Genomic DNA, 24,114 nt, shown 5'->3' on the forward strand with positions numbered 1-24,114 from the left:
TGGTCTAGTGGGAGCTGTCCCCCCCTACCCATGGCAGTGGGGTTGCAACTAGATGCTCTTTAAGGTCACTTCAAACCCAAACCATTCTATGGTTATATGAGTGTACTTAAACCTTAATACGCGGTAGTAACCTTGCTGAATCCATTCTATTTTTCTTGTGTTGGTCTTGGAGAAAATCATGCTTTCTGTGATATGGTAGTGCACACACCTCTGATAGCAGGTCTGTGGGTGCATCCCTCTCCCATTTCCCCACATCAGGAGAGCTGAAATAGTAGTCCTTTGACGTTTTCTTAGTGAGGAGAGAATGGGGAGGAAGAAGGATAAAAGGACTCCCTTATTTTTTATTTTTTTTTGCCTGGATCTAAATATAATCCTCAGTTAAAGATTTGAGTCTGTGCTGATCCTAAGTGCTGTATCAGGATTTAAGGCAAAATACAAACACTTGGAATGTGGTATTTTGATCTACTCAAGGCTAAGCCTGTTGAATTCAGCCAATGTTAAGGCAAACACATGTAAGCTTTTGCATAATTGTGGTCTTATATTGTAAGCTGTTTGGAGCAATTGCTTTGCCATCTGTGAGAAATTACCCAGACTACCAAGGTATTCATCCACTGGTAACTTTGACTTACATCATTTTCATTTTGGCTTATATCAACTTTAAGTCTTCTTTTTTTTTTTTTTTTAATAGACTAAAGAAAACTGCAAATCAACAGCTGAAATTGTGTTGCCTCTATTTGTATTCTGAAGCTCAAAGCTATTTAGATGGGTTATCTTGTTCAGGATGAATTTACTATATGCTTGTTACCTTGTTCTCATGTTGGGTCACGTGAGTGAGTTTTCTTAGGTCCTTTGTTCTGAAGCCTATAGTTTTGTCTTGCAGTACTCAATATGATTTTCTTAATTAATTAAATTTATTTTTAGTTTAATTTTAATGACAGGAGCTGGCAATACCATATGTGTAAATTCCAGATAGGGAGCCTGGCTCCTGCAGTATAAATCCAAAAATGATTAGTTTTATGGAAGAATCCCCACTAAACAAAACTACAAAAAGATAGGAGGTAGTCAAGCTGCTAGCAATAAACTCTGAATGAGTTGTCTAGCTCTAGTACATGAACAACTAGACTGGCTGAATAATCTGCAAACTAGGCATGGTTGTCCACCCTGTCCTCCAAACAGAGCTCTCAACCTGTGAAATACAAGGGAGTATTAGATACTATGGAGTTGGGAATTTAAAATATCATATATTTCAGTTTTCATTGGGGATAAAAAAATAAAATCTAACCACCAGTGTGGCTTAATAAATAAAAAGGCAACTCTAATGTGAGCTTGAACTTTTCCTTCTCATTAATTACTGTGAATCTGTTTTGAAATTCCTGTAGAGAACAAGTGCTACTTGCTGACAGCTGGTTTGCAATTAATAAAAAGGAAAGTGTTTTCAGCTGGCAACAGCTTAACATGCTCATGATAATATGAAAAGGTTAAATTGCTCCTTTCTCTCTACTACTTGCAAAAGAAATATTGAAAATGAAATGATACAGCTTAGGAAATGAAAAGTGCTACCCAAAGCCATGGACATAGTGCTGAGAGCTGCTGATCAGCTGGTACTTGCTGGAATGGGCATATTTGTAAATGTTTAGCAAGTGCCAAAAATTATTCTTCAGTTGCAGGCTTTTAGAATATATTGCATTCAAGATAATCCTGTTTCTGTAAGATAAAAGAGTCTTGATTTAATCACCTTATATATATATATATATTTGATACTGTTACATTTTATAGCCTTATTAGAAATCCTCTTGCCACTGATACCGTTTTTCATCTTACCATTCTTCTGCTCTATGCCACTCTCCATCAGGAAAGGATGGGAGAGGTTTGTTCCTCTGGTTGTAAAGTATGGAGTAGCCAGGACATCGGCAACATAAAAGCACGTGGCAGGAACCAGCCTCTGCCTCAGAGGGAATGGCCTGGTAATCAGATGCCTGTGGACTTCATCTATTAATTGCATTATGAAAAACATTCTAGAATTTAATGTTAATGATCTTGCAGAGTATGAAATGTTACCTTATTACAAAGATAACGTGACCATTCTATGGTCTAGTACCAAAGGAAATGGGTACAAGTGAAATAATGTTTACTTCAATTAAATCTTTTTATTCTTGTCTTGCAGAATGCAGAGCCATTCCAAGTTACTGTCCGAGAAGACAATTGTATCATTGTCTCCCTGGAATCACCTGATGTGGTGAGCTCATCCTCTGTATATGTTGTGAAGATAGCTGGAGAATCCAAGAACTACTTTTTCCAGTTCGAAGAATTCAATAGCACTTTACCTGCCCCTGTGATTTTTAATGCCAAATACCATGGCCTATATTACATAGTAACTCTGTTGGTAGTGAACTCAAACATGGTTTCCAAGTCAGCAAGATCAATCACTGTGTTAACCAGTAAGTAATACCTTCTTCTTCTTTTTTCTTGTTTCTTCTCTTTGTGTGTTTTCTGTTGGTGGTATTGTGTTTGTTTCTTTGTTTGTTTTCAGAAGTTTTTCTTGTGGAGAAGGTTTTTTTCATTCTTTTTTAATAGGTTTTCCTTGTGTGTAGGATGAACCCTTGTGTGAGAACAGTAAAGCAAATGTGTTGAGAAGGCTTGTGAGAGAAAATTCACAAGGTCTGGGCAGGAAGAAGAGGACAGCTGTGGGTTTCCCCCGGGTGACCCTTCCTTATTAATGACTGGAGAGGTTTGACATACTGGGCCCCACATAAGTGGGGTGCGTGAACCTCCTCCCTAGGTGTTCATCCTAAACACTGTGAACCAGGAGTTCTGAAATTCTAGTGGAAGGCACGAAAAGTGTTGTCTGACATTTCAGTGTAAACGCTCCTGTTGAGGTACCTGGTGAGGTATATTCTGTTTTAGATGCCATGACAATGTTCTTTGGTTGCTAATACACTGAAGCAGTACTAAACCTGGAAAGCAGACATTAGTCGCCAAGACAATGTGTTTCTGCCAGTAGAGCTGAAGATTTCTATGGTGGAGACCATACCTCTTGTACTCTGTCTCTTACTACCCCCATATGCATTGATCTTGGGGGAAAGATGTGGTTTGGTTTGTTGTATTGTGATGCGAAGCGCAGCAGGTTCTTGTGTAATTTCTGCCATGTTTCTGGCTCTCTGCTGTCATTCTAATGCTGCTTCCCCATGCCCACCAGAAATAAATGTATAGAATATAAAAAGAGTTCTTCATCTGCAAAAGTGATTTAATGAATGACAAACACAAAATTACTTGGATGAGACAAACCCAGTTTCTAGTTCTTGTTCTGTTATACACTGAGGATTAACCTTATTCACAATCAGATTTCCGTGGTGAATTATTGTCGTATGCACACCAATACAGACATGCATATTCTTTTCCATCGTTTGATGGGAGGTTAGTTAATGTCTACTCTAACCAAGTGTGGAGGCCCTGAGGGGAACTTCTTGATAGTGAGTGAATTTTTTGCTTAAATGGCACCTTGGAATCTATAGGTAAATTTATTTGGTTTGTAGATGAGGAATGAGATGTGTAGATGAGGATTTTGCATACTTATATTATTTTGTCAGTGAGGAAATGCCATCCGCTGTAATAACATTCCCAAAGAATATCATCATAGCCTTTTGTGTTGCAGAGTGAGGTGCTTGAAACTTAGGAGTTACCAGATTTTATACCATCCATATGGTCTTCATCCTCCCCATGTGTGCTCAAGTTGTGCACTAATGAGGACAACCATGAAGGGTCGCATAGGAAAAATGTGTAGTGAACAACATAAGGCTTCGTAGGTAGATTGGATTTCTTTCTCTTTTTTTTTTTTTTGGACTGTTTTAACTTTGCAGCCAAAGTAATAATTCTAATCCAATTTCCTATTTAAATGTTTTTGTACATTTGTTTCTTAAAAAAAAAAAAAAAGAAGGAATCATATACAACTGAACAAATGCCTCACCAAGTATTTTCAGTACGTTTTGAGTGCTGTACTTGCAGTAATGCAGTAGGACTAATTGCTGCCTGATTTCCAGAGCCCATGAGGTCACTGTTAGCAGGGAAGGGTGTGATCCAGGATGGCAGATGGAGCATGCACTCCTATGCAGGAAATCTCTGAAGAAAGAAGGGATTCAGTGGCACCCAGCCTATCAAAGCCAGCCCCCGACTGCCATTTCTGGCTCAGGGGGTTTCCATGAGGTGTTCCCAAACAAGTGCGAGGCTGCAGGCTCCAAGGAGCCTAGCCCAAATCACTTTCACTTCTCCACGGCTCAACAGGGTCCTTTCTGATGGAAAGGAGCCCACCCCTTTTCACCACCTGTCTTAAAGGGATGCTCTGGTAGCTTCCCAGAGTTTCCTGCTGTGGCCTCTGCTGCTCACCCAGACCTTGGAAGGACCAGTGACTTTGGCAGTTGGCCAGTGCTGCTTGGGGAACTGATGTGATGAAAAGGGAACAGTTTGTCTCAGCAGAAAGATAATCAGGTTCACGGGGGGGGGAGGCATTTCTGTATATGCAGCATTGAAGGATGCTGTACTAAGCATTATAGGTACAATGTAATTTGTGAGCTTCCCAGCGTAAAGGACCCAATATCCTTCCTAATATTTTCTGTTAGGCTGACTAATGAGTGCTAGCTCTCCTGTTGCATCTTTGGCTACTAATGTAGCTTATTTTTTCAGGTATAAGGGTAAAGGAATGAAAATAAATTTGGAATTAGAAGTTCATGGTATTTCAATACGGTGTGTTTAAGAAAACATCTTTAAACTCTTTTTATGACCACTGGCTTCTCTACAAAACTTCATTAGACCACAGTTGTTCCCCCCCCCCCCATCTTTTTTTTTCTTTTTCTTTTTATTGTATGCTGACTGTTTTACATCTTTTTTTCTTTTTTTTTCTGATTATTAATTAACTTGAAATTTTGGCAGATAATAGTGATAATAGATTTATATTTTTTTTCATGCTATGTACTATTTCTGCCTGTTTAACATCCTTAGTTTATTTTAAAGGTGTAAAGACACACAACTATCCAATTTATCTATATCTTACACATAAAAAAAAATGTCACATTGTGACTAGCATCCAGGACGAAATTAATTCCTGTTCTAATTTCATGGGTATCAGGAGAGCTTTTCTAGTTGTAGGCCCCATTCATTAGCCTGTCAGAAGTTAAATCAAATAGGATAGCCAGTGATGCCAACGTGGTAATTCCCAAACCAATACTTAAATATTTCACAATAGTTTTCTGGGATCTCCAGACATCTGCAAAGGATTCAGTGCAGGGAGATGGAGTCTTTCAGCTTGGCCATATGCTGGAATCCTGAGCATCACACACAGCGGTGTATAACCAAATTGTGCATGTCAAACTGACAGTAAGGTCCTTCAAGCAGATTGCTTATCTATAAATTCAGTAAGAGTCATGATAGAACTCTGCTCACTAATAGTATATTGTGATGACCTTTCCTTTTTCCTATTCACATACTTCAGTGATGTGCTGCTTCTCAGCATGTTTGCAAGAAAAAGGTATGTCTCTTTGCAACTTTTGTTTTAAAAAGTTATTCCTCAAGAGAAAGATGATGTCAAAGCTAACAAAATATATATTTTATATATGGGTGTACATGTAATTATATATGTGAATTTGTAAATATTATATACATATGTACTTATAACTATGTACAAAATAAATCTACAAATTATATAAATATATATATGCATGTATGTATGCTATCATTTGAGGTATCTGTTGTTAACTTGGGCCTTCTATACAAGACTGAAAAATTTATTTTCTGCTTGTCTCTGACTGCAATAATTTCAGGGTTTTCTCAGGTTAATCAAAACCACACAAACTGTAGAGTTTTCTGTATTCTGGATTGTTGTAACACTGCGTGTGACCTACTTGTTGCAATATTTTTTCTCAGAGCCTAAGGGTGTTGTCAGCTTGAGCATAGCCCACATCCTCATATTACTTCCTGAGCTGGAACTTCTAGAAGCATGAGATGATCAGGGCACATTCAAGTCCTAGGCAGGAAACATCTAAAATGAAGTTTGAGTACAAAATAGCACTTTTTCTTCTGATTCTGTAACAAAGTGGTGTTCAGAGAATTGGGCTCGGTACTTCACTTGAAGGAGAAAACATTAAACTGACACCTTGACCACTTACTGTTAAAGATCCCTCTGATGGATTTCAAAAGAATAGGTGTATTAATCTTGCCGTCTAGGCCAGATTCCTGTGTGTGCAATTGTGTTGTGCATATCTATATGACCTTCCTTCCAGTTTTCAATCTAGACAAGGTTAGAAGTAGCTCTGGTATCAAACAGAGTTATTTTCAGTCTGCCTTCTTATGCTCTTAGAGTTTGGGGTTGTCAACAGGATTGAAGTAACTCCAGAATTTATATCATTAATTTAGTGTTTTGAAACACTTGAAAGAAAGTTAAAAGCCATAAAGGTTACTCCTAATATGCTTTAAAGTAGTTTATGAGAAAAATAAGGAGTATGGATCCAAAATCAGTGCTTAAAATTTTCACTCATCCTACATTTTCCCAGCTTGAAGTCTTGTTTTATTCTTTCCAGGGTGACTCACACCAATATGTTTGTTTGTTTTAGAAAAAAAAAAGTTCACTGTAAATTTTTCTTTTTGTTGGGGAAAAAATCTTTTTACATTTAAAGGAATGGAGAATGTGGTACATTGTAAAGCTATTGTGTGCTGTAGAAAAAAATATCTCTGCTGGGAATTGGAAAAATTGGGATCTGGGAGGGTAAGTAAGAAGAGTTCTGGCTGACTTTTATTTTAGCTTGTGATTAGGAGTTTTCAGTGGTAAATATCTTACTGTCTCAAAAGCCTATGATTCCTTACATAAATCACTGTAGAATATATTCCCTTTGGGGAGAATTCTGCCTCACTCTTCTACCAAAAAATATTCTCCTCAAGAGACCAACAAGGCCTGCTGCTGGGGACTATGATCTCTTCCGCTCTTAGAAAGTAATTGGTATTAGACCTAGTTAATGCTCAGCTGTCATTGTGCCAGATGCTGCAGGAAGTGATTCAGCAGGTCAAATCCATGCCTTCAGCTCATTAATGGATCAGGGCTGCTGAAGTAAGAGCTTCAGAGTGTTTTGGTTTTTTTTTTTTTCCTGATAAAATTTAGAACTGAAGCCCTTCATGTTTATCTTTCTTAAAGGATGATGTGGAACTTCTTTAAAAAGGCTGTTTTTTCATGGGAGCCTTAATTTTGAAATATAACTTCAAAGAATATCTATATCCCCTAGTGCTCTGGTCTCCCCAGCAAACAAGTCATGCTATCCCCTTTTTAAGGCCAAATCAGAATCAAAGAAAGAAAAAAAAAAACTGCAACCAGATGAATATTTTTTTCCTGCAATAATTTCTCTTGGAAGGCTGATTTAAAGTATTGTTCTAAATCTGTTCAAGATTAACTGATATACCTTTGTTCTTATGCCAACATTTTTGTTTGTTTGTGCAGTCTTTATATTTGTCAATTTATGTGGGCATCTAGAAACTGCAGTATACATCAGCATTGCTCAGATACTGCCTGCACTTACATTCCCCTTGCATAAGCAGTTGCACACAGTATCCTCTATTACGTATCATAAACTTGAACATTATGTTCCTAAGGTATTAAACAGAAGCTATTAAATCTCAAAAATAGTTGCTTTTTAGCAAGAGATAAAATGATCCCTAAGGTTTATAGCATAATGAAAACATTAACCTGGCTATGACTTATTCCCAGTAGCAATACAGATGAGAAAATAGTGTCATATTTGGGAGGAAGTTACATAGTTCACAACTTCTTCATGTGAATATAAAGGGGATTAGCCATAGGAGTTACATCACTCTATTAATGGGGCTTCTTATTTAGGTAAGTTGTAATACGAAGGTAAATCATGATTAATCTGTTTCTGAGTGTGAGAAGCAAGAGAGTTGATCTGAGTCCCATTTCAACCATCCATGTGTAATACTACATCTAACCTACCAAGGTAATCAATCATTAATTCAATCTGTGGAGTGGCCAGGTCTATGAATATTAAAAATAAATTGATTTGGACTGGAATATGGCACTTATTTTCAATGTTCTTTTTTTTTCCCCATGAACTGTAAAAGCCACCTAAAACATTGATGTGTCTGGCGCAGATTTAATGCGTTTATGGAGGATTTAACCTCCAGAATTTTCAGGGCATTTGAGGAAGAGGTTAGCAGCATTTATTATGCTATCTTGTTGTTTGCATAATGCAAGGTATGTGCTAAATGCAAAATGCAGTAGAGTCCAGTATAAATGCAGAAGTTAAATTTTCCACAATATAATTGGAAAGCAGTTGCTACAGGAGCAGGAGAATCTGAGACACTAAGGAAAAAAAAAAAGTGAAATTTTGGTCTTGATCCTGCAAGCTTGTCTATGTGACTTTAATATAACCCAGAAGCCTGAAAATAAAGGCATTGTACATAAAAAGTGCCTTAAACATGCTAGTAAAGGAATACTGAAGTCCTCTAATTCCCTTCTGCAGTATGTCTTCAAACATTAATATTATGCCACATGTTTAGAAGGCTCTAAGTTTTCTGATGTATTACATTACACCTTATTTAGGTTATTTCTTAGGAATCATTGAAATCTGTGAAAAGCTGGATCCTAAATGCTACAAATTGAATAATGAAAAAGAGCAAACTGTTTATGCTCTGAATTATAAATGGTGAAGAGTGACATTTTGCATATTGTTTAAGCTTTTATAATCCTAGGAGCAGTTGGTAAGTGAAAAACAGAGTATGATTTTTATCTGCTGAGTGTCCTTTTAATTTCACAGTGTGCAAATAGCTTTTGATGTGAATATTTGGTGCTGAAGGAAGTAAGATAATGGAAGAACCTTTAAATTGCATTATATCACTCAAACTACTCTGCTAACATCAGCCATGAGCAAGGAGAGGCTAGTAAGCGGAAGATAACAACAAGAAAGAGACTCTGTGGTGATTACCACTTAATTCAATTATTGGTTAATTAAATCAAAACATCAGGAGGAAAAATCATTTGGATTAAAAATGAATATAGCTTCCATCCTTTATTTGATTTGTTGTAGGAAGGAATAAATGGGCTAATTTGATCACTGACATATGAAAGTTTCAATCATTCTTTAAGAAATTAGGAGACCCAGATCTAAATGAGATAGCAGAAGCAAGCCCAGGGCACACCCGCTAACATGAAAGATGAGTATGTAAGAGTTGTGCTGTTTAGAGGTTGTTATTGACATTTTAACTACTATCATGTGCTGCGTGAGCTGTGATATGAAGCGTCTGGTCATGTGGATTTTCAGATCGACTGTTTATTTCAGAATAAGTAATGGGAAAAGACTCAGCAGAAAGAAAAGGGTAGGCTTTGTTTCCTGTGATCTGCTTTACTCCCATTTATTTCTAGGCTATCACAAATTGTCAGCAAAATTTTCACAGATTCTGTCATTGCAGTGCCTGTTGGTATCCATGAGCTTTGGAGTTTCTATTTGTCAGTGGTTAACATACAAATATGCTGATATTTATCTGAAACTAACAAAAAAATCTTTACCATGAGACATAAATTAAAAGCTACACAATGTCATATTCCCGCGCTCTGACAAAGTTGAAAATGACAACGCAACTTCTTGTTAAGACCTGGGGAGAGATTTTTTTTTTGTATCTATTGCTTTTGTTTTTAATTGTTTTTTCTTCACTTCTCATTACAAATGGAAATTTAGTGGTTTGGTGAAAATACTGTACTAGTAAATGAGATTTAATTTTTGCTTACACTACAGGTTGCTTTTCCACCTATGATTAACCTATTGAACCTTCTGTGGGATAATTCCGCTTTTGAAGCTGATACTGCTGTCCTTTTCGTCTACCTTTTCTCTCGTCTGTCATGACTGTGTGCTCTTTGGGGAAATTTGTTTTATTAGTTTTTCTCCAGGGTCTACTGAAACAGAACTTTGTACTCAAATGTGTCCCAAAAGTGTGTAGTAAGACCATGCTAATGAACAGTTTGAATTTTTTCAATCTGTTCTCTACAGTGTGCAAGAACTAAATCAACATGATAATACTGAAAAAGATCTGGGCATAATAACTGACAGTTGAGCATAACTTACCTCTATTAAAATATGTTAATATGACAAATTCTGTCTAAAACTATAACCCTGTTTTGAATATCTGCTTGGCCCTCTTAACCAATATATAGTTGCTATCATTTCTTCCTTGCTGATGACAGCGTCAAGCAGAAGGCTATTTATTCATTAATTTATTGTGGATAAAGGAGGCTGAATAAAACTGTGACTCTATTATTGTTGGTAACAATAAATATTTTTAGTGACTCTCAGCTGCAGTAAATTGACACAGCCTTCTTTAGCTGATGAAGCTACACTGATCTATATGCCACATCAAAGGACACAGGCTACTTTCCATAGACCACATAGGTCAGATTTTAAAGCACTAGATTGGCAGTTCTGTACTTATCTCCCTTCTGTGTGCAGGCTTTCCCCATACCTGTGAGTAAACCATTTTAATCCTCTGTACCTCAGCTTTTCATCTGAAAAGAACAGTAATGGCACCACTATATTTTTGTAGAAGTTTGGTGTGGATAAGTACTTTGGAGATAGTGGGCCTCTCAGATATGGTAGAAATGCGTGATTACCCATGAAATAAATAAATTAATATGTATAAAAATAGAAAATCTTCATTCAGATGTTTTCCTCTGGTCATTGTACTGATAAACTTCTCAGCTAATTTTAAAAGTTCAGATTTATGCCAACATTATGAGCAATTTCAAGTGTTCTGTTGTTTTTGTCAGGGCACTTTTACTTGATTGGCAAGAATTAAAGATGAAAGTCTTGCTGGGGTGATGACTGTGAGTGCTTAAGCAATAACTGTGATTTCAACCTTGGTTTTTGTGCCTACTCCTCTGCAAATAGGGACATTTTTCAGGTAAAGTATAAGCATCAAGTGAACATGTTCTGTGGGAGAACATACAAACCTAGGCTTTGATGGTGTCTCAAGTGGCTTTGCCCCAGACCTCTCTGAAGCCCCAGATATCATCTGGGAGATTTAAGAGCCCCTGTGCCATACCTAGCAAAACCATGTCTTTCTTGGGCGTATATGTGTGAAGAACTCATATTTGCCTATTAATCTGCTGCTTCTTTTTTTTTTTCCTTTTATTTGTATATCCTTTAGAACCCCTTCCTGTGAGCAGTGTTTCTATCTATGATTACAAACCATCTCCAGAAACAGGAGTGTTGTTTGAAATTCAGTACCCAGAGAAGTACAATGTTTTTACCAGAGTAAATATAAGCTATTGGGAAGGAAAAGACTACCGAACAATGCTGTACAAAGGTAGGAAGAAACTATGCCACTAAAACTTAATGTTAACTCTACTGGAAATGTAGAAGCAGTGGTTTTGGCATGTACTGGTTATAATGATTTATATTTCTGGTAAGCTGTATATAATAACTTTTATATCATGAATTAAGAAATCAGTATTCAAATGGAGTTGGTGGATCAGTTTGGATTTAAACCTCTTTCCCATCTCAGTCTTAGTGGTGCTTCCTTTCTTTTGGATTTTCAAGGAGGATGAAGATTGGGTCATTTTTCTTTTTTTTTTTTTAATAAGCACACATGAAAACTTTCCACTTTTTTTTATTTGTTTGCTGCAGCTGTATAGTGCCTCCCTCAAAAAAAATAGGGGGGGGGGGGGGGGGGGGGGGGCAAAAAACTCAATAGGAAGGGCAGAGATATGCTTTGGCTTCCTAGATGTAGTTGTTGAAATCCCTGGATTACATTCTGTCTCAGTTGAAAGCATCAATAACATTCCCATTTTCTTTCTTCCGGCCAAGATTTCTCTTTGGTGAATAGCTGACAGTGCTCAGGGATGCACCAGATCTGGGAAAGCCATTCAGTATGTTTGATTCCTGGCAAAGGGTTTGAACCTGGTACCTCTCTATCGCTGTAAAGTCACGCAGTGCTAGTAGCACTATGCTATATATTATTGTATAGTACCGTATTGTTTTGTGTTGTCCCTGAGCTAATAAACCCCTGCTGCATTTTATCAATTTCATCCTTCTTAAAACAATTTAACCCTAGGGCAGCCGATCTAACAATCTAGACAGTCAATCTAAACGATTTAACAATCAAACCAACCATCTAAACAGTCTAACAATGGCAAATTCTGCTTTCTTTTTTATTTTTTTTAAATCTGAACTCCCTTTTGTCCTCCAGTATATCTAAAGCATAGCATTTATCTGAAAGATGTAAATGGGACTGTCCTATGGAAAGTATCCTAAGAGGTGAGAAAGGCATCACATATCTTGCAGGACCTAAAACCCACCTGGTTAAGTATTGCATGGTGGCAGTAAAATTTCTTTGAGCAACCTAGTAGGTGCTGAATTGAACTTTAGGTGTGTAAGAATCCTGATGTAGAAGCCTGGTCACTGTAAGCCCTATGTGGAGTCAGCAGAGAGAGATACCTCGAGAAGGAAGCTGGAAAACTTTGATATCTCTTTACTACAGTACAGAGGTGGGGGACTAGAATCACATTTGCATGACTGTGAAATGCCAGGAGTTGAGAATGGTGATTCTGGATCATAGCACTAAATACAAGTGGATCATAGCACTAAATACAGGTGACCTTCTTCCAGAGAACGAAGGTTATACTAGCAGTAATTTTTGTCTTTCCCAGCTAGTACACAGTTTCTGGGGCTGTAATGCCACTGCTGCAGCTGCTGAGAGATTAAAAAAGTCAATCTGAGTGTTAAGGGATTCGCTAATCAACTAGCATACTCCTTCCCTTTGCTAAATAGCAATAAGCAACTTCTCTTCAGCTCACACATGTACTGATGTTGGACGTGAGCTCAGCGCTCAGGACTGAGGCTTGTGCCCAGCTGCATTGTGGGCTGCCCTTTGAGCATCACCCCTGAATATTGTAACTCAGTCAGCAAAAGACCAAAGAGGTTTTTGCGTGCAACAGTTAAAGGTCTGTGGAAACCGTCAGATGCTCTTTGAGATGTTCAGTGTCACATGGAGCAGGTTGCCAGATTCCGTTTGCATTCCTGTGAAATGTAGTTCATGTTTCTCTTGCTGGGCTTTTTTTTGTAGCAAAGTGGCTTTGACAGCCAAATAAAATATTGGCAAACTGAATTATTAGAATTTCATGTCTTAGACCAGGCTGAGCACCATTTAAACATCTGAAACACTGCCAGTTCAGCATGTGTAGCTGCATTATCAGAAAGTGAACATTTGATGCGTTTTTCTCTTTTTTCATTTTTTTTTTTAACTTTTATTTTTAAACCTTCTGCAGATTTCTTTAAAGGTAAAACAGTTTTCAATCACTGGCTGCCAGGAATATGCTACAGTAACATCACATTTCAGTTGGTATCCGAAGCGACCTTCAACAAAAGCACGCTAGTGGAATACAGTGGAGTCAGGCATGAGCCCAAGCAGCACAGAACAGGTGAAGAAAATGGTTGTGTACCATTTGATCCAAGTCTGTGTGTCTGCTTTTCTTTCTCCCATGGGAGGAGATTGTTCCCACCCAGACCCCCCTCACTGCAATCAACCATGGGATCTACTCCTGGCCAGGAGCATGGGAGCTGTGGCTGGTATTGGGGAGGCAGGTTTATGTGTGCAATACAGTACAAAGGGAAATTTGTATGAATGTTTCTACTATAAAGCTGGTTTCTTAGGGCATAAATTCTGCTCTACGTGAGACAACCTCAGCCTTATGTTCAGAATTAATTTTTAAACCACAAGAATGCCACACCAAGCATACTATTGATCTAGCTATTTCAGTCTGTCTCCTCTTGCAGTGAATCATAGCAATACTGCTGGAGAATGGCTTCCTCATTGTGCAGTCTTCTGTCATGGAGAAGAATGTCACAGTCACCCCACTTGGCAGCCAGTTTATGCCCTGAAGCATGAACTTTTAATTTCCAAGACAGCAATGTTGCAAAAGCTGAAAATTGCATTTGTTCAGTTTCCAGAACTAGTTTAATTTGGTCCTGGGACCTTGTCCCAAACTTTCCAGCTAATCTGTTGGAGCATAGACATTTTCCAGGGTCCAAAGTGAAATGAACCAGTGGTAAAATTAAAAGGCCAAATCTTCAGATGAATACACTGATGTTGGTCCAGAGCTTTGTACAGAGCAAAGCCAACTGATGCCAGCTGAGTTATGTCTCGAGGATCCTAAAGGTAGTTATTGAGATACTGAACCTTAAGAATGCAACCCACAGGATTACATTTTCTTCTTTCCTGCTGCCTTCCTATCCCTCATTCTGCACATGAAATGCAATCAGATTGTCGTGTCAGTTTTTGTATCGGTGGCTGTGGCTGGGGCAGGAGGAGATGAACAAATTGGTATGTTTTAAGGTGCCAGCTTAAAATGTATCATACAAAATCCTTGCATAGGCTACTCACGTTTATCACAAGTTAAGGGCATATAGGCAAGCAATTACAGTGAGTCAGACACAGTGCTCTGTGTGATCATTTCTACAATGCCTGCTGCCATAAGTAGAAATAACTTTGCAAGCTAGAACCTTGTCTTCTGGAAACCAAAATTTGAGATCAAGCTTTCACAAATATTGAAATTTAAACTGATCTTTAATACTTGTGAAAAGGTGGCTGCTAAAAGCATATGAAAAGCCCTATGGCAACGTGAAGGTCATACTTTTGAAATATGAGCTATGCCATATGCTAGTTGTGCAGGTGCTTTTCAATTCATTTCTGCAGAGGTATTTTCCCATGATCGTAAGATTGCGGGAGACATAATACATGAAAATCCACACTTTCAAATTCACACTTAAGTAGTATTGCTGCTGTAGTAGCACTGAAGTCTGATTTACTGTGATTTCATGTGTATTCTACATCCTGTTATAAAAAGTACTGACTTTTTCTATGAATTTACACTAAGCATGATTCCACCAGAGTCTTTTCTGGTATAAATTTTTGTAAGAGAAGGAAGAGTCTTAATAAGAATAGGTCATTTCAAAATATCCCTAGATACAATGGTTTTCTGCAAACAATATTTCCCTAGGGAATTAACATATCGTAAAGGTACACAGAACATACCTATTAAAAGATTAACCCTTGCTTCTCTTTTAGTTCCTTACCCACCTCGAAACATTTCTGTTCAGATTGTGCCAATCAACAGAAACAACTGGGAAGAGCACAGTGGGAATTTTCCTGAAGAACCATTCATGGAACCACAAAAAATCATAGGCAAAGAAAAGCTTAGCCGTTTTTCTGGTGAGCCACCTGTAATTCCAGCAGTGAACACATCTGCAGCCTGGCCAGATTACCGCTCTAACAGCACTGAGTATGAAGCCACGTCACAGCCACATTGGTGGCCTAACGAAGCTGAATCATCAGAGGGTGAAGAGGAGTTTGTCAATGCAGTTCCCAGTGATTACGAGGTCAATGAAGTCAACACATCTGGAAAACTCACACCAGAGCCTGCCCCTTTCCTTCCTGTACAAATGGTGCTAACTTGGTTACCACCCAAGCCGCCAACTGCCTTTGATGGTTTCCATATCAATATTGAAAGGGAAGGTAAATCACAGCCTTATACCCTTCTCATAACCCATTTCTATAATTCCATTGGAGGGTTTGTCTTTTCTACAAATTATTAATTACCTAGTACTGTGTCTCAGAGGACTTTATTAGATCTCTCGTGTTTCTCAAGAAGTTTCTTGCATTGAATAGTGTGTATTTCTGACTGGGCTTCAAAAAGTAAGGGAGGAGGGGTAAATCATGGTTTGCAATTCTCTTTTGTGAAACAAGATTTATCCTGGTGTGCATGTTGTTGCACTGTTTACACTGCAGTTATTGTAAATCCATTCTGGTATCAGAGAAAAGAGAAACAAGCTGATAAAAATTTGAGATGAAGAAGGCACATTATATTATGTATCTTCGTCAGCCGCTGAGAAAGGTTCTCAGGGGGATCTTGAATGGAGGAGAACAGAGGAAAGTCATTCTACAGTCAGATTAACAGTTGTCTCAGGGGACAGCAACTGAACGTATTCTTTAGACCACAAAGAAGCTGTGGTGGAGAATGGAGAGACTTTTCAGGTGGTGGAGCTACAATAGAATAGCTGTGTAACAGACTTCCTGTTTTAGAATCTTTTTTCTCCAAATGAATTTTATTTCCTGACAAGCAGTTTTCTTAAGATTCCCCACACTTAGGGCTAATACATTTTTTGGCAGAATAAGAAGGCAATAGACAGAAAATTGGAAGCTCATTTTCACTTGCACAGCCACGGCAACCCTATTTTATCATCCCTACTATTGAATGAAATTTTGGTCTGGGCTTATTTTTCCTGTACACTTATACTGCAGTCTTGGTCATTAATTACTATTGTGCTGATGGCAAAAAATAAAAATACCCACATAAATCCAGTCCTTTTGGATACCTTTTGATCCCACAGCAGAAACTGTATTAGCGTTTCTGATATAAATAATTTTCTCAGTAGCTGGAACCTCTCAAATTTCAATTAATCCATGCTATTTTCCCCCCTTGATTTAGAGAACTCCACGGAATTTCTGACAGTAAGTGAGGACACTCACAAATTTGTTGCTGAACTGAAAGAACCCGGAAAATATAAGTTGTCTGTAACAACATTTAGCTCCTCTGGCTCTTGTGAAGTTCGGGGAAGTCAATCAGCAAAAACACTCAGCTTTTACATCAGTAAGTATCTCAATTAATCTGTATCTCCCAGACCAACATAATATTAATGCACAGGGAGTTTGACCACTAACACACTGTAGCAGCTGTGGCATCTGCTGCAGTATCAGAAAAGTCCAGTCTCTTCCAAAACAGAGTCTCCTTTTGCATCTTCTAAAAAGAGGATTTATTTCACAGAATTAAATCAGTGGTTGTAGAGATTCTTGAAAATAGTTAACTACCTTACTCCTGGAGGCTGTGTGTACTGTGTTACAGATGAAGGGCTTCTCAGGTTGAGAGTGTGGGAATTGCACAATTAAACACTGAACTCTGAAATTAAATGGTCTCTGAGAGCACACAGGGCAAATTAAGGTAGATGAAATAGTTCAGCCTGCTAAATTCAGAGGAGAAGTAGTAATTTATTTTTTCCCTATAGGATTCCAGGGTTTCCCAACTGAAGATTTAGTTAAAGACACAGTCATAATAAAGTACTTAGTAAACTAAGATCAATATTGACGATTAGATCAACATGTGAGACAGGTGTAGGTGAATTCAGACTATTGTCCTTCTGAAGGCTGTGGTCATCTTTGAAGAAACAAGGGAATGAGAAGCCTGAATAAGTATATCAGTCAACACACATATACAGTGTCTTGTAGTACAAGGGGGAGTAAATATAGTCTACAGAGTGCCCATAAAGTGAAAACAGCTTGCAGCACTACACAGTTTTGCATGCAAGAGGGTAGTGTCTCCCCCACATCATGGATGCTGCAGCAGGACATGGTTGCTGAGGCTCACAGAAATACTCATATCAAAAGGAAATATACTTAAGTATTTAAGTACTAATAAAAAAATGTGTTAAGTAGCTCATAACGTTTACAAATACTATTTAAGCTTAAATTCATCATAATGGTTAACTGCGTGTAACTGAATTCCTCTATTGCTCCTATATTTTTAACAGCTTTACAGTTGAAAGAAACTGTGTTTGGAAGACAAAGAAAGTAAGCAGCTCATGAGAGAAACGGTCTCTGGTGCTGTAATTTCTCTGTATTCTGATTTTCTTTACCAGTAGTTAGTAGGCATCTTCATTATATGAAAACATTGAAGTATATAAAAGTATACAAATAAATCCAAGTATACATTAATAATGCAGCATTTCTATTAATACCAAATATTATTCCATCTTAAAAAGTGTGATTCATTTCTACTAAGCAACATACAATGTGTCCTCCATGAAGTTTATCAACTAGGGACAGCAACCTCTCGGAAAATGAGAAAAAGTTAATCGAAAAGTATAGCTATATGAATTGCTAGATTAAGGATGAACTTGAATTTCATTGGTTATAAAGTATTAAGTTGTTAACAGGAATGTAATGACTATTTTTGTGTTACATGTAATACATGAGTATGTTCCTTTTTTCGCATTATTTATTTATTTATTTTGATGAAGTATGTCTGTTAGGTTTGTGGGCTTTTAGACCCACATGAAGATTCTTGATAGTTGACCTATTTATTCTGACTAACTCAAGAACCTTAGTATCTTAGGTAGATTTTATATGGATTACTGACAGTATGTCAAATCTGAGATATGCACAAGTACTCTTAAGGTGAAATTGGTTTTCCGTTCCTCTTTATTAGCCTTGTATGGTGACTACATCTTTGGGCCCTGATATGAGGATGGAGCCCTGACATAAGAGAGCTTAGTTGCCTTATTGCCAATGTTGAAACAATTTCTGAATAGAAACAGCTACACGTATATCCACAGAGACTAATCTAATGATCAAATTCCTCTTTTTGCCAGAGTTGGTGTGGGTCTGCTCTCATGAATAAATTTTGCTCACAGCTTCAGCCTTATCCTTGTAGCATTCAGTCAGTGAATCATCCTGTTGAATTACTGGCTCGTGTTACTCAACATTTTTGTTGGACCCAAATGGCAGTTTGGATTGTCAAATATTATAGGCTGATCTTACACAAAATTCTTGCTCCGGCATTTGTTTTATTTTCTCAATAAACCTAAAGTACCATTAGAATTGTGTGGAGAAAAGGAAGAATGTCAAGGAAAGAGCTGTCAAAAGCGTCACTTAAAACTGAAAAGAAAAGCTCACAATTGTCATGAAATTTGACCAAGTCTAGCTAAAGTTATTTTCCAAATTGCTCTTTTATTTATTTATTTATATATATATATATATATATAAACAAGTGCTTCAAATAGCCTGATGGATAATGAGGTTTTTCACTATGGTAATTTCTGTGAACTCAATTTTCATACTTCAGGGACATGGTGCACTTGGGTATTTTGGTGGGTGTAGAAGGGGGAAAAAAAAAAAAGTGTGCTTATCCTTATTTGTAATGGATCTGTACATTATTGGATATCACTGGGTTTGAAATATTCCATTGGAGCACAACTGATATTGCTGGGTGGTTTCTGGTAAGCAACAGAGAATACTGTAATCAAATTTTCAAAACACTTATGTTTCTCTTGTCATCTCCTGCTCTGCTGCAAGTGAAATTGCAATGACTGCAGGCTGTTTCCCATCTTTGCTTTGTGGAGATGGACAGCCATCAGTCCAGCCTCATCCCTAGTAGTAAGTAATCTTGTGAAAGAAGGGTGTTTTAACATGAGTGCCTTAAATGTGTAGAGTGGCTTGCTCACACATGCTTTTTGGCATGTCCCAGGCCCCACAGGTGAATGGATAGAAGAGCTCACGGAAAAGCCCCAGCATGTGACAGTGACAGTGCTCAGCTCCACTACTGCCCTGACATCCTGGACAGCCTCACAAGAGAGTGGTGGCAACAGCACAATTGTGTCTGTGGTCTCCCTGACATGTCAGAAGCAAAAGGAAAGTCAAAGGCTTGAAAAACATTACTGCACAGAGGTAAGAGGCAGAGGGTGGAACCTGTTCAAGCACAGGAAAAAATTGCTTATCATCCTGCTGTTTGTTATCACAATGCCCAGGGCCCCATCAAGCTAAGGGCTGCAGAGTACAGTGGGAGATGCTCTGTCTTGCAGAGTAAAGAGAGTTACAGAGTGGAGGGCAGAGCACAGCATACAGGAATGACAGCATGCACTAAACCATGTTAGTTTTAAAACTGTATTTTTGCTGCACTGGCTGTGTCCAATTCTTTGTTCAAGCTTTTGAGTTATGTTATACCCTTGGAGACATGGTTGTGGCAGTGAGAAATGGTGCAATATCATAATAACACTCAGGCATATGCTACAATCATGTTGTTTGTTAAGAAAAGTTATCACATTCATGATTATCATTTGACTTGCATAAATTATTTCTTAGATTTCCTACATATGAATACAGAACCTGAGCCTAAACGTTCTGGAAGTGTGGGTTCATCAGAAGTCATCTTTTCTTTTCAACCACAGAAGAGATTTAAAAACTGGGGAGTAAATAACAATCCAGACCACCTGTGATATAGATGGGCAATTCTTTAGGGCTGCCATATGGGACATGTTTATGATGATCAGGAGTCCTGAAACTCAAAATAAGGCAGTTTTATATTACCTGAAACCCATGGTGAGTGCAACCCCAGGTCAGGTCCTATGATTCTGATGGATCAGTGCCACATGGCTTCAATTAGAAAGAGGTTTTAGTCCACATCTGTTTCCTTCCCATGATGCTGACAAGTTGCTTTTCTGAGCAGCGTGACAACTTCTGTCTAACTCCTTAAGCACGTGTGACTAAGGAGCCCGAAAATGGCTGCAGTGTTGCCATGTACTGCACCCTCAGCACACCCACGGGAATGGGAGAACAGAGCCAGTGCTCCCTGTGAATCTCCACCTCCTTCAACTTTGTGATTAGCCTGATAAATTACGTAGTACAGGGAGTTCTGCATCCTTTAAAAATCTATTTTTATATGGAGCTTTGTCAAAATATATTGTTTTATTTCAATAATAGCCATGCACTTGCACATTGGGAAGTGTCTTTTGAAGACAATTTGAGAATTGTTTCTCAGAACCAGTTTGTAATCTCCTTGAGTTATATTCCTTCCATTTATTAAAAATGCATTCATCTAATCAGGAAGCAAAACAATATAATAGATGATTATAAGCCATGGATAGCAAGTATATACATATATGATTAAAGTAAATATTACAGGATTCATCTACAAACTCAAATGCAAACACCTAGAGCCAATCTGTGGATAAACAAGATATCTGTAAAAGTAAATGTGTTCCTTGAAAGTAGTTGAAAGGTCTACGTAGTTATTTGTTTCTTTTTATCACTACAGATATTCATACTGCCTCTAATCAAATTTTATCAGATTATTATACCTGGGATTATTAATGGCTGTTGGTTTGAATTCTCCTTGACAAGCTGAAAAGGGCAAAATTCAGTGCAGAGTTCTACTCATTTCTACAATCATGCATGAATTCAGTGATTAGCTCTTGAAAGCAGCTGTTAAAGACAAATTCCATTCCTCACTAAACCTGTGCTTACTGTGATGCACATAAATACATCAGTGTAAATCAAATGTGACTGTGATACAGATTGTGGAAATGTTGCAGAGAAAATATTAGTAGGAAATATCAGCCTGCAGTTCTAGAAGGAGTGCATGACGTCTCTTCCTCAAAACTCCTAGCTGTCTCTTCAGAAGAGTTTTCATACTGTACCAGACCAGGGATCACCTGGTTAGGTACTCTTACTCTAGCTCTGGCCAATACCTGGGGTGCCACAGCAGCAGTTTGAATGCCAGTGTTTCAATCAGAAAAGAAAAATCAGAAGGTCTCTTCATCAGTTTTTGTAGTGCTGTGCAAAAGAGGCAAAAGAGAGTAATTCCTCCCTGATTTCAGCATTCGGTCATTTAACACTTGCATTTAGAAGACAGATTTCCCATAACACTGCTTGTTTACATAGCTGCAGATGAATTGGATGTCTGATGAAAAACCTCAGGCTTTTATTGAAAATACACTGTCTAAATACTCTAGCCTGGATAATATCACACGTATATGGATAATATAGCCTGAATATTTCAATAAGCCTTGGCACTAGGAGAGAGTGGCTCAAGTGGGTCTGCGGTGTCACAGCAGACCTTACACAGCAACGTAAGTGTGATTCTCTGAGCCAGATCATTTGTGAATCCAGTCCTGACCACTGTCAGAGTTTTGTCATTTTGGGCTTAATTGAATAGGGTTTTAGCCACTGGCACATCATGCCTTCAGTTAACTGAAGCAGTTCAACTACAGCCTCAATATTCTTTTAACTGACCAAGTAAATACTTCACATCTGATGTGTTCCCACACTCTTAGGTGAATTCAAGCAGCAGCCTCATTGAGAATCTTGTTCCTGGTGCCCAGTACCAAGTTGTGGTTTACTTACGGAAAGGACCATTGGTTGGACCACCTTCTGATCCTGTTACATTTTCCATTGGCAAGTCCTGTATTTACTGTTTGAAATGTTTCCCTTTTTTTTCCCTTTTCCCTTTTTTTTCCCTTTTCCCTTTTTTTTTTCCCTTTTCCCTTTTTTTTCCCTTTTCCCTAATATACGTAGTATAATTATTAAGCTGTGAAGCCCATGAAGGAGTACAGAAAAAATTGTCACGTTGGTTATTTCAAATGTAATGAACTCTTATTGAGAGTATTTGTTTTTCTTGTGTTGTCTAGCTCATTAACAAGGTGGGGAAAAGCTCCTTCGGCGAGAGATGGATATTTCATATTTAGACAATAGATTATTACAAAACCTAACTAGACAAAAATTATGGATTCACATACACAGGACCCTATGTAAGGAACTATCTTCACTTTTGGCCACATATATGTTCATCTCTAACAGTGCTCGTGCTCTGTCATTTAGGGTGGGAGTCACCTCACTTAGGTATGGCCAGCCTAAGCTGCAGTTAGTCTGTGACCAGTTAAGAAGTGTGGGCACCTCTTAGAGGGGAACCACTCCTACTGTCTCCTGAAATGTATGAGACTGCTGTTAAGACATTTGTAGCAAATGTGCTTTATGAAGAATGTAATGTGATCCAGTCTGAAGGCCATGGTGCTAAAAGTCAAGAGAACTGGATTATCTTCTCCAGTACTATGACCATCACCAAACCTGATTTTCTTGAGTTAAGCCATGTATCTCAGTGTTCTCTGCTTGGAGATTTGAAGATAAAAAGAACCCTCTAAGAATGAGAGTGACATTTTCAAGAATGTGGTTTCATGACCTACATGCAGAGCTTCTCTCCCTGTGCCTGTAATTCGAGATTCCATCAAGCTCCGAACTAAAGAGTGACTTAGGATAGGGTTTAGTATCTTTTAGCTGCAGTGTCATTTATTTTTTTAAGGTTATCACTTTAACAAAATGTAATGAGAAAGGGCAAAGAGAAAGATCCAGAGTATAGAATTACATTTACAGAGAAATATTTAACCTTTAGTCTCACAGCTTCTCCTTTTGACAAATGGTTTGCCTTGTGGGAGAGCAGGTGGCTGAAAATTAGAGATCTTCAGTATTTGTCACTCTACTTCTTCTCTGTGATGTGGGGAAGAAAGCAAAACAGAAAACAAGCAAAAAAAAGTTAACCTGTTAAGAGGTGAATTCTGTAAATAAAAGTAGATATGTGGACTAGTAAATATGGTGAGAGCCTTTTCATTTTAGGCAATCTGCTCAAGTATTTACATAAGCTGGGTCCAAATAAAAATTTGAAAAGATAATACAATATAGTTCAGTAAACAAAACAAAAAAGGTAAGTTAGTAAATATATAACCTTATTATTAAAAACTGTACCATTGAACAATGTTTAGAAAAGCTTTGGATTTTATTTCTCCCTGTATTTACTTCAGAAATCTGTAAGTTTCTATTTTCATTTGGGAAAGTGAAACCATACATTCCCAAAATAAATAACTTTCCTCATTTTCTCCACTTCTCTGCCTCATCACAATCATGAGCAGTTCTTATTCAACTAGAAATGGCAATCAATTTCTAAATAGAGTGTGTCATAGGTTTCTAATTATAAAGAGGATATTTTCTGAAGTAAAACAACAGTTGTATGAGTTTTCATTTCATTACAGAATATTGAATTTGATATTAAAATAGTAGAAATGCAAAACAAACTGTTCTGTGAAATTATCAGTGATGGTTAATGATGAATGAAGCGGAAATACAGTAAAATACACTTTAAAAGTATTCAGTTCTGCATGTATTTATCATAACCTTCACTCTAACTCTGTGAGTATTAACAGTTTATGGAAAGGAAAAAAAAGATCAAGTAAATGGCAACCGATTTTTGAAAGGAAATGCAATCACGTGCCAACATGGGCTGAAGTAATCTGGGTGTTCTTGACTTTGACCCTGCATGCAATAGCTGGGGCTCTGCAACCCCAGCAAATGCTAGCAAAGTACTTATTTAAGTAGCCTCACTGAAGTCATGAAAAATGATTGCTTTCTAGACAAGTAAGGGTTGCAGAACTTGACCCTTATGTGACATATTTCAAATCATTTGACTTCTCTTTCCCAGTT

At 37.8% G+C, this 24,114-nt stretch overlaps 1 protein-coding gene across 7 annotated transcripts in view; it reads left to right on the top strand.

Annotated features, from left to right (window-relative positions):
* Positions 1 to 24,114, top strand: part of PTPRO (protein tyrosine phosphatase receptor type O) — a 155,484-nt gene that overhangs the window by 86,347 nt on the left and 45,023 nt on the right. For 4 of the 7 annotated variants that reach the window (XM_066999070.1, XM_066999076.1, XM_066999087.1 and 1 more), the window contains 7 exons: positions 2,165 to 2,438; positions 11,188 to 11,346; positions 13,307 to 13,459; positions 15,106 to 15,552; positions 16,526 to 16,687; positions 19,337 to 19,536; positions 21,921 to 22,041. In XM_066999070.1, coding sequence (XP_066855171.1) covers positions 2,165 to 2,438; positions 11,188 to 11,346; positions 13,307 to 13,459; positions 15,106 to 15,552; positions 16,526 to 16,687; positions 19,337 to 19,536; positions 21,921 to 22,041 — 1,516 coding nt within the window. Of the gene's footprint in view, positions 1 to 1,501; positions 1,602 to 1,846; positions 1,965 to 2,164; positions 2,439 to 9,347; positions 9,367 to 11,187; positions 11,347 to 13,306; positions 13,460 to 15,105; positions 15,553 to 16,525; positions 16,688 to 19,336; positions 19,537 to 21,920; positions 22,042 to 24,114 lie in introns of those variants that run through there. The other 3 variants (XM_013172944.3, XM_066999096.1, XM_066999100.1) reach the window with 3 other exon arrangements.

This window comes from Anser cygnoides, chromosome 1 (genome assembly GCF_040182565.1).
Source record: "Anser cygnoides isolate HZ-2024a breed goose chromosome 1, Taihu_goose_T2T_genome, whole genome shotgun sequence".
NCBI classification, from domain to species: Eukaryota; Metazoa; Chordata; class Aves; order Anseriformes; family Anatidae; genus Anser; species Anser cygnoides.